This window comes from Quercus robur, chromosome 10 (assembly GCF_932294415.1).
Source record: "Quercus robur chromosome 10, dhQueRobu3.1, whole genome shotgun sequence".
Taxonomy (NCBI): Eukaryota; Viridiplantae; Streptophyta; class Magnoliopsida; order Fagales; family Fagaceae; genus Quercus; species Quercus robur.
The window spans coordinates 18,302,957-18,314,265 of record NC_065543.1 but is presented as its reverse complement, the minus strand read 5'-3'; the positions used below and the strand labels follow the sequence as shown (position 1 = coordinate 18,314,265).

At 32.4% G+C, this 11,309-nt stretch overlaps 1 protein-coding gene across 3 annotated transcripts; it reads left to right on the top strand.

Moving 5' to 3' along the window:
• The first annotated feature begins 4,133 nt into the window (after positions 1 to 4,133).
• Positions 4,134 to 9,209, top strand: LOC126702998 (amino acid permease 4). 3 transcript variants are annotated; one of them, XM_050401881.1, is made up of 7 exons: positions 4,134 to 4,295; positions 6,253 to 6,373; positions 7,010 to 7,243; positions 7,441 to 7,534; positions 7,634 to 7,848; positions 7,948 to 8,090; positions 8,268 to 9,209. In XM_050401881.1, the coding sequence occupies exons 2-7, from the start codon at positions 6,253 to 6,255 to the stop codon at positions 8,919 to 8,921; spliced, it is 1,461 nt and encodes a 486-aa protein (XP_050257838.1). In that variant the 5' UTR covers positions 4,134 to 4,295; the 3' UTR covers positions 8,922 to 9,209. The 3 variants fall into 3 exon arrangements, with proteins under 3 accessions (XP_050257838.1, XP_050257840.1, XP_050257839.1); XM_050401883.1 differs by having other exon boundaries at positions 4,166 to 4,295; positions 6,244 to 6,373; XM_050401882.1 differs by lacking the exon at positions 4,134 to 4,295 and having other exon boundaries at positions 5,812 to 6,373.
• The last annotated feature ends 2,100 nt before the right edge of the window (positions 9,210 to 11,309 follow it).

Genomic DNA, 11,309 nt, shown 5'->3' with positions numbered 1-11,309 from the left:
AATTAGCAAGAACATAAAATAAAAAAGAGTTTAGAATAATCTCACAATGCTATAGAATCACGCTACAAAATCATTGTCCTTAAAGGTTGATTCGTGCCACCCGGAGTAAAACTTACTGCGATTGGTTCTTTTGGCCAAACAACCCCCCAGGATTAAACTATAGCGTCAACCTTCGTGATGGATACACTTCCATTCACGAAGGTTCAAGAACAACGCTCTATAGCCTTTCCTTAGAATAAATATAAATTGTAGAAAAATATGTGGAAGAGCCATATAATAGGATTGTGTACATCTAAATATATAGTAGTAAAAAACATACTTATAGGGAAGGGTATGCTGATGGGTATTATATAGGCTATTCATGACAATAATAACATATAGTTATTGGTAACTAATAACCCATAAAACCCCAACAAATATATTATCTATTATTGTCCAACGGCTATTTTTCTCATAATTGCCAACGGCTATTTTACTCATAAATTCTCAACTGCTAGAAAATAAATACTAATAAAAGTGTTTGGAACACACACCCACACCAACATATTATTCTTGAAAAAATGTCTTCTTTTAAGCTACATCTTGGGCCTTTTAAGCTTGTACTTTGACACATGTTACTTATTCAAAAATAATATTATAAAATCATCGAATTTTCCAACCTAAATTCTAACAATTTATTTTTTTAGGAAAGAAAAATATTTGTTTCTTGTATGGTGCATATGACTTAGTTTGTTTCACAATTTCAGACTCTCCTCTTTCTCTATAATTTTCACTTTATCGATTTTTTATCTTCACTCTCAATTTTTCTCCCTCTCATTCTCACTTTCTTAAAGATAGCCTCCCTTTACTAGAAAATTAATTGAGCTAAACAAATACTTTTCTACACATCATATGTGCACTCCTATAATGATTATGTCATTTTGGATAAAATCTAAAAATCTTGTTATTATCAAGTTATTAAAATGCTTTAATTTTGATAGAATTGTATTTGTATGCTATCAATTGTCAAACTTTTTCCAAGAATTTCATATCTCAATGACATAATTTGCTACCAATTATGAGGAGCCCCATGATTCTAGTCTCCCTTCTCCAATGTTGTAATAATCCAATTATATATATATATATATATATATATATATATATCAAACTTTTAATTCCAAGTGCCAACACTAGATCTATGAATTCGGAAATATTGGATACTAATGAAGAAAATTTTACAATGGAGTATACTCCACCTTCTCCATTTTCTAGTTTATTTTCTTATGAAATTATTAGACGCACAAATTTATGTATTAACATTTAAGTTTTAAGTATTTTCATTTCCTTGTTGTCTTATTTGAATTGGAGGGAAGACGACAAGAATATGCTCAAGTTTCTTTCTTGTTTCTTTATTATTTTGTTATATGAAAAAAAAAGGAAAAAAAAAAAAGGATCATACCGTGTTGACCCAACTCGCCAAAGATCGAATAAGAGCCATAGCTTTTTAACCAGTTTTAGTCTGCTGACTTTTTTCTAACCTATATCCAATTTGACCCTATTAGGTTTAGTTTTTGGCTAATTCCATGTGACATGGTATTTAAGAGTTGTAATTTATGATTGTAAAGTTTGGTCAAATCAAAAGTCTATCAAGAGTTGAAAAAATGAAGAACAAAATTATTCTCAAGTGAACTTGAACTCCCCCTCAAATGATCAAATGAATCTCGCTAGGGCAGAACCAAGACTTGTTGAGTAAAATACTAAAATCAGTCAAATAGTTTGCAACAATTTTTCTTGGGTGAAATCATCAAGTTTGCAATCCGAAACTAAAAAGCTAATTTGTGTCTAGCCTAACCTACCATATAAGATCATATTAAAATAAACAGAGAAAAATAGATTCCTAAGTAGATCTTGAAACTTATTACCTTGAGACTAAACAGAGAAAAAATAATTCTTATACCTAGTCCATTTTAATCGTTCCTTTATAGGGAATTTTCTAACCGAATTAGACTCCTAAGTAATTTTTCCCTTTAAGAGGTTCTTAAATATTGGTTTTTGACTTCATTACCGAATCTTTGTCCTTATGTATTGTTTATTGCTTAGATTTGGTGATTATAAAGTTAAGTTAATTACTTTTGGTATGTGTTAGAATAAATCATATAACTTGTTGAATTAATTGGTTTAATTTGCTGCATAAGTTCCTAGAGGTCTACATAAGAAATTACTATAACTACTCAATAGGTTTCTAAATGGTGGAAGATTAAGGATCCGTTTGGATATCGTTTATTTTACTGAAAACTAAAAATACTGTAGCAAAATAATTTTTAAATATGTAAATAGTGTCATGAGACCTATTTTTAATTAAAGTTTTGGTGAAAATAGATGTTTGTAGATCTCGTGAACAGTACACGAGACCTGTGCATAGAACCCACTCGCAAGTCTGTGTCCCATGTGAATGCGCTCCTAGTAAAAAATAAATAAATAAATAAATAAAGGAAATGTGAAACACAAAACGCACTATTTTCATCCGTATCTAAACGGATACTAAAATATGCTTAGATCACATAGTGCTCTTAGCAATAAACAAATATATAAAAAAAATTAAATTAAATTAAATTCCTAAACTATATAATTTCTTCATCTAGTTCAGTTGTTATTTAAACCACGTGTCACTTCTGTACTGCTTGACGCTGTTAATAATTGACTGACCACTTAATCTTAACACCACTAAACAATATTAATGAATAGATAATTGAAAAAGATAGAATTCAGCCCTTCAAAGTTCAAACATACCGATCTTGTAATGATAGGAGTATTTTGGTTCTCCAATACCTTTCTTTTTCCGCAGTCTTTGGGCAATATCAGATACTGTTCAACAGTAAATAAATTTTTTGTTTTCATCATGGAAGATTGAACGGTCATCACTTATTTTTATTTTTTAAAGGGAAAGTTGTATCCACCTTTTTGTGGCGTTCTACCTGTATGTACCTTTTTAAAGGGAAAGTTGATTTTTTAAAGGGAAAGTTTTTTTTTTTGGTAGAAAAAAGGGAAAGTTTTAAACCATTACTTTCTTATTTATTAAAGACTATATGTTGGTACGTATGTACTTTTTTTTTTTGGCGCTCCAGATTTTTTCTAATCATAAAGTGGGTTTGAGATATCCTAGCTAGGCTAAGGTAAAAATTTAAAAAATTCTCCTTAAACCTACAAGCAACCACTTTATGGTATATGTCAATCAAATTTTGAATGTATATTTTTATTTTATTACTTATTGTTTTCAGCAATGAGATAGGATTTTTGGCATTAAGTCTGGATCAAGTAATGGAACATCTAAAAGTATTAATCTATTGCTTGAGTTTATAGCTAATCCATCTTCCTAATGGTATGTTTGGAACGAAAGAAGATGAGAGGAAATGACTTTGAGAGATTCCATATGAGGTTAATTAATTAAAATTTCTCCTTAAACCTACAATTAGCAAGCAATTTATGGGATGTCAAACAAATTTGGAACATATATATATTGCTAGTATATATCTAATTTTCATATTATTTTCAATGAATGTGGACTTAGCTTTGGGTTTGGATGAAGTAATGCAACACTAGTGTCAACCAACGTAACCTCATAACATTGCATGGACAAGAACTTGTAAAAGGACCGATCTATCGCTTGACTTTACATTAAATTTATAGACTTTAAAGATCATGAGGGTTAAAGTTTCTTAGGATATATGTTTGGGACGAAGGAGAATAGAGAGCCCTCCATCCAAAGATTAGCTTAGCTATATCATTCAATATAGAAGGGACAAAATAATTACATTTGATCATAGAAATGGTTGAGTGGCCTCACCTTTCTTATTTATGTGTGTGTTTGTGTCCACAAGTCTGTAACTACTATAAATAACAAAGGGGGACCAAAATGGCACCGTTCAGTACATGAACATGACCATGAATCATGATGATACAAATTTTATTCTTGCACTTGCATTAGCATCCAATCAAACACATAGAGATATATATATTCATCAAAGGTACGGAGGAGAAGGAAGGAGCATCAATTCTTCTCTTTCAATAAGGATGGACGTGAGGCAATACACGTGAGAAAGCAATACAAAGTTATAATTTCAGCATTATAAAATTTAGTACGTCATTGCCTACAGCCTAGCTATATATAAGCTTGAAACACTAAACCAAAAGAAACTGCAGCAATAGGTTCATAAACCCATCGATCTCGATCTTTTTTTCTTTTAATAAAACCCTCTTTTGTACATATTTTTGAGTTCCTTGTTTTGAGGAAGCAATAGGGGACTTGAATAATTCAGGTGAGACACTTTCATAAATGCTATATATACATTTTTTGGTTTTGGCTTACATATATGTGGCTAAGTGGTTTGTGACATTACTTGTAATCACTTTAGCATCAAGCAACATTGGTGGCCAATAGTGCGATCAATTGTTATATTTTGTCTTTTGTTACATTTTTTTTTTTCTTCAAATTGTCAGACGGCTCACTTTATTGTATGTTGTATTTTGTTTGCTATATGTTAGTTGTAACTAGGACCAGTAAAATTTCTTAATCATAAGACTGGTGATCATGTTGCAAATGCAAGCTTGAGGTCATGTTGAGTCAAGCTAGATTGATTTGAATTCTATTCCAATTTAAACATTCGATTAAGGTTGTAATTACATTAGGTCCAATAATAAGCCTCATTAACTTAAACCAACCTTAGCTCAAGTCATGTTAGGCATGGATAGTATACACCATTCACCAGGCCAAGCTCGCCTAAATATTAGTTCCTCTCCCTTTCTCCCCACCCCACTCTTCCACACATACAACCACAAAAGAAAGTCATTTTTTTTTTTTTTATAAAAAAAAATATATGAATATGCAAGATATTTAGAAGGTAGGCCTATTCTGCAACCCGATGGTGCATGGGAAACCGTAAACTTTTTCTTTTCTTAACTTTTTGGTAATGATTCTGAACGATTCACACAGACCACAATTTGGTTCCAAAAAAGCTAGAAAGTAATAAACTTTCTTATATTTTAGAAATTAGTAGAAATGATTTTCTTCCTTGTTTTTTCTTTATTATGTGGATGCTAACAAAAAAAAAAAAATCAAAACTGCATCATTTTTTTGTTTGACGGCAATTCATTAATTGATGGGAGTAAGCAGACGGACCACATGAAATTAAACATGTAGCAGAAGTTGATGGGCAATATTGAAACAATCAAAAGTTTATGAATGAAATTGAAATAGTGTCAAATTTAGAAAGTATGGTTTATAATTAAGATATCATTTTTTAATCACTTTTTAAAGCTAAATAATACCAAAGTCTCTAATCCCACCAACCCAAAAATTTTCAATAAATTAACTTTCTTGAGTTTTCCATTCTCCTCCTCCCATTTTGTCTTGTTTTTCTTTTCTTGATCTTGATATATGATATTCTTATGTTAGGCCAGATTTTTTTTTGGCAGATCACTCTGATTCTCACTCTCACTCTCACCAAGATCACTTGATTTTAGTTCTTTTTGGTAGTTCCTCTGAGTTAGATACATATGCATCTGTCTAATCTTCTCGAATATGGGGATAATTCACTGATTAAATAATGTTAACTGTTAAGTCATATAGTAGATCTAGAGAGAGAGAGAGAGTTGACTCAATATGTTCTTTCCTGAGATTGATGGGGTCGTTGAAAAATATCAATTTAGGTCGGACCTTGACTTTTTCTATAAAAAAAAAGGTCGGACCTTGACTACCCAGTCATATTGGGTCATAGTATCACGTGGCACCCTTACTTTCTAAACCTTTTTTTTTTTTTAATAATTTTTCATTATCATTATTATTATTTTTCAATTTCAAGAAAACCGTTATATATATCCCCAACCCCTCATTCATTTCCCTCCATTCCCAACGCTTTCTGCTATTTCCTGCATTTCCTCTTCCCAACGCTCCTCTCTCTCTCTCTCTGGGTTAAGCTTTTAGGTGGTGCATACAAAGACTCTCCTTCCTCTTTCTCTCTTGTTTGGGGCTTTAGCTAGTGCATACAAAGAAAATCCTCACTCACTCTATATATGTCTTTGGGTTAGGTTTTGAATGCAAGTGAGACATATTCTTGACCAACTTGCTACTTTTTCTCGTTCATATTTGGCTCTCCATTTGAATCTTTGACATTAAAAACAAAAACCCATTTCCAACTTTTGTTTGTTTTTTGTTCTTTTTCACCAACATATATACATCTTCTTTGTTTGGTTTTTTTTTTGGTTGAGTACTCAAAGATGGGTGAGAACGCTGCCACAAAGAACAACCAGCACCACCAAGTGTTTGACGTCTCCATAGATGTGCTTGCTCAGAATGGCTCCAAATGCTTCGATGATGATGGCCGTCTCAAACGATCTGGTAAATATCCTCAGTACCCTGTTTGGCTGCTTCCAAAACCTTTTTCTTTTCTTTTTTAAGAGTAAAATCTACATGCAGAACCTCTTTTATAATTATTTCACAAGGCTAGCAAATTCTTAGTATTAGGCAATAAAACTGTGTCTCATGTAAAAACCAATGACAATTCATCACCTCAATTATTATCGTGAAGAAATTGTGGAAAGTATTATGTTTTAACATTACTTTTTTTTTTTCCTTGTTAACATAGTATTTTGTTACTCCCTCTTTAAAAACTTTTTTTTCTCTTTTCGTCCGGTAAATTTTTTCAAATTCAGTTCTCTTCATGCAAATTTGAACAAATATTGTAGTTATTTACTAGCAAATTATGAAAGATATCAATTTTACCTTTCTCTTAATATCTTTGCTATTAAAGAAATTTGATGCATGACATGCAGTATTAAAGAAATTTGTTACATGACAGACAAGACTGCTGACATGATACCTAAAAGAAACTGATGCAACCTGTAACAAAATTTAAATCTTCAAAAGTTGGAAACTTGAGCTAAATTTAAGAAAGTAAAATAAATATATTACATGCAGACTTTTGTTTTTTCCTTAACAACTTTCTATGACTCTTACTTCTTTAACATGAATCAGGTACTTTATGGACTGCTAGTGCTCACATAATAACTGCTGTGATTGGATCCGGGGTGCTGTCCCTAGCCTGGGCCATTGCTCAGCTTGGTTGGATTGCTGGACCTACTGTCATGTTCTTGTTCTCCTTTGTCGGTTTCTACTGTTCATCACTGCTGGCTGACTGTTACCGTACCGGTGACCCTGTCTCCGGCAATAGAAACTATACTTACATGGACGCAGTCCGATCCATTCTTGGTATAAACTTCAGTACTGAAAGTTGATTAAAGTATAGTTATCCAAAAACAAAAAAAGAAAAACGGATCATTAAAAAAAAAAAACTAAAAGAGTTGTTCCCAAACAAACTCTTAAGTAGTGTTCCAATTCCAGATATAGTTACATGTGAAAAGGATCTTTCTGTGTTTTAATATGGTATGCATTTTGATCTTTTTCAGGTGGAGCTAAGTTCAAGGCATGTGGGTTTATTCAGTACTTGAATCTTTTTGGAATAGCTGTTGGATACACCATAGCAGCATCTATAAGCATGACGTGAGTCACAAGATTTGTGATTTGTTGCTTTCTTAGTTAGTTTACATGCACTTAATACTAAAATTAATGATTTTAATTGACACATATATATATGTACAGGGCTATCAAGAGGTCTAATTGTTTTCATGCGAGTGGCGACAAGAACCCATGTCACATGTCTACTACTCCATATATGCTCTTGTTTGGTATAACCGAAATTGTGTTTTCTCAAATCCCAGACTTCGATCAAATATGGTGGCTTTCAATAGTCGCTGCTGTCATGTCTTTCACCTATTCTTCAATTGGTCTTGCACTTGGAATTGCCAAAGTTGCAGGTTGAATTAAATTGCTTCAGTATTGTTTTGAACTATACTTTTATTAATTTTCAATTATTTTTTTTAACTGACTCAAGCTTGTTCTTCATTGATGAGCAGCTAGAGGAACTTTAAGGGGTAGTCTCACAGGAATAAGCATGGGAGCAGATGTAACTCAAACCCAAAAAATGTGGAGGAGTTTCCAGGCTCTAGGAAACATAGCATTTGCTTACTCATTTTCAGTCATCCTTATTGAAATTCAGGTATACTTCTTTCACTCAAATTAGGAAAAGAAAAATAATTATGTCACTTCAACACATAATATATAAAGATATAATTTTTTTAAGTAATTGGTGACACATGTAATGTTTTAACTTTTAAGCAGTAAAATTTTTAATATTTTTTAAAGTCTAACAAATAGATAATGACCTTTTTTGCAGGACACAGTTAAATCCCCACCATCAGAATCAAAGACAATGAAGAAAGCCACTTTTATTAGCGTTTCTGTAACAACTATATTTTACATGCTTTGTGGGTGTATGGGTTATGCAGCTTTTGGTGACTTAGCACCTGGCAATCTCCTCACTGGTTTTGGTTTCTACCACCCATATTGGCTTCTTGATATAGCTAATGCTGCAATAGTAATTCATCTGGTTGGAGCATACCAAGTATTTTGCCAACCTATCTTTGCCTTCGTTGAGAAAAAGGCAGCAAAAAAATGGCCTGAAAGTGGTTTTATCACCAAGGAATTCCCAATCCCAATCCCGGGTTTGGGCTCATTTAAACTAAACCTCTTCCGGTTGGTTTGGAGAACCATGTTCGTAATGTTAACCACCATTATATCAATGTTGCTTCCCTTCTTCAATGATGTTGTGGGACTTCTTGGTGCACTTGGTTTTTGGCCCTTAACTGTGTATTTTCCGGTTGAGATGTACATTAAACAGAGGAGAATACCAAAGTGGAGCACTAGATGGATATGCCTCCAAATGCTCAGCATTTCTTGCCTCATAATATCAATTGCTGCTGCTGCTGGTTCAGTTGCCGGTGTTGCTCTCGACCTTAAGTCCTACAAGCCATTCAAGGCCACCGCTTGAACACTATCTGGCTGTCTTTTCTTTTTGATCAATTAACTGTTGAACAAAAGTAAGAAGATCATATTTCAGTTTCATGTAAATGAAACAACCTTAAGGGGTTGGTGTTGGTGTGGTTATTAATTTGTAGTTTTATGTCTGGATTCTGAAAGGTTCTTGTTAAGTTCAAGAATCAAGAAGATGAATTACTTTCTGTGTAATTAAGCATGTCAATTCCAAAGTATGAATCTTCTTATGAAATATCTCAGTTCTTAGCCATAGAAATGCAAATTGGCTATTTGAATAGTTGAATTTTATATGTTCTTGTGAAAAAATATATTGTGTTTCAAGTGTATGGAGCAAGCCTCTCACAACCTGAGGGCACCACAAGCAATGAATTTTTTTTATTTTTTTTTGAGAAGACCACAAGCAACGAATATCTTACCGGCACTATATACACGTAATACACAAGTCATTATGGTTTTTGCGCCACTAAAGAAAGACAGAAGACTATAAAATCAAAACCTAAAGGATGTGATTAAAGACTTTTGGAGATCTATACTTTTGCATCTAGCTAGGATTGTGTGTGCCACACTCTTTGAAAGCACTATAGATCAAGATTTAAGGCACTAAAGATTCAATGATCCCGAAGATGCTACATCTAGAATTATGAAATGGTTGGAACCAAATCTTCAAGTGGGTAATTGAAGTCGCGAGGAGGTTGTTCACATGCAACAACCACATATAGGGTAGCATGTGGATTTGAAGCTGTGTTGACTAACATAAGTAAGTTCTAGAGGAGGTAGCAAAAGAAATATATATATATATATATATATATAAAGCTTTAATTATATATATAGTGGTCTGTTTTGCCTCTAGAGTGTAGTGGGATTTCCATTGGTTTAATTTCCCTACATTACTATATTTTGTGTTTTCTGTTTGGTTATTTATGGTTTTTCTTATGGTATATGTTACTATGTGGTAAATAACCTGGATCTAAATTCATAATAGGTTAATTTAACAAGTTGATTAATTTTGCTGCAAAATCAACCAATGTCTAAATTTGTCCTAACAATATATAATTTTAAATGATGTGGCATTATATTGTATGTCAAATCCAAAAAATTACAATTGACACAACATTTTTTTTTCTCTAAAATAGAATTTTAATCTAGTCTAATTTAAGTGTGTATATGTATGTAAATCTCTTTCCTAGAAACTTTAACTCTGGCCATTGTCCTTCCCCTCCCCCCCCCCCCCCAACACTACAAGAACTTGTACTTGCGAAGTGACCATCAAACTAAGAGTACTCGTGTGCAGTTGACATAACATTTTTTATAATTATTGAGATAATAAGTCGTGATTGATGTACAATAAAAATAATGACAATGATAATTTCAATGAAATTAATGTTTAATTAAAATATGTCACTTTAATATGTTGTGAAATTTATTGTATTTATAATTTTTTAGTATTGTTGAAAAAAATATAATCTTAATTGTGAAATGGAAATGGAGAGAATCTTATAGGATGTTTGGTGGGAAAATTTTTGCATACTAGTTTCCTCTCCCTTTCTTTTGGTCATTGAATTGGTTGGTTGGATTCGTTGGTTGGATTCGAGGGCGGTTCCAAGCCCTACACCAATCAAGTTTATAGGATGAATATGGGCACAACCATACAATTTTGGTGCGAAATATTATTGAGATAACTTGTTCTCAGTGAAAACAAGTGTGGTCACAGGCTATCTAAGACAGAAACTTTTTAGCTATCTAATTAAGATGGTTTCAGTTCAATACTTGATCCCTTTTCTTGAACAAGTTTGGAATGAGCTTTTTTAACTCAAATGAAAATTTGTATTATTCTAAGAGTTAGGAATGAGCTTATTTAAACTATTTTATTTTATTTAAAAAATAAGGTAAGTAAAAATACTTTTTTTTTTTTTTTTTTGAGAAGCAAGTAAAAATACATTTATACAGGGAAAAAAGTGAGACATTAAAAAAAAGTGTATGTAGAAGATAAGCTCAGCTCAACAAACTCTGACAATGATGTAAGTGACTAGTGAAGACCCACTAACCAATATAATAGAAAAACAAGGTAACAAATTTCATAACTCATAACTACTAGTGACATCATAACTTCGTATAAATTTTACTATAAGAGCCAAGATCGGATCCAGACATTGACTACTTAGACTATTGTCTAAGGCTCTCGTTTTTTTTTTTTTTTTTTTTTTTTTTGTAGAAACAAAGGCTCTTGTTAGGACAGGTATATGCTGTAACGCACTATTTAATATCCCTTTCACGTGCGGATATATGTATATATTTATATATGCCCCATGCTTGTAGCATCACCCCTATGTGAGGGGAGCATTACACCATATCATTTTGCCCCTTTAAAAGTAATATATGGCTT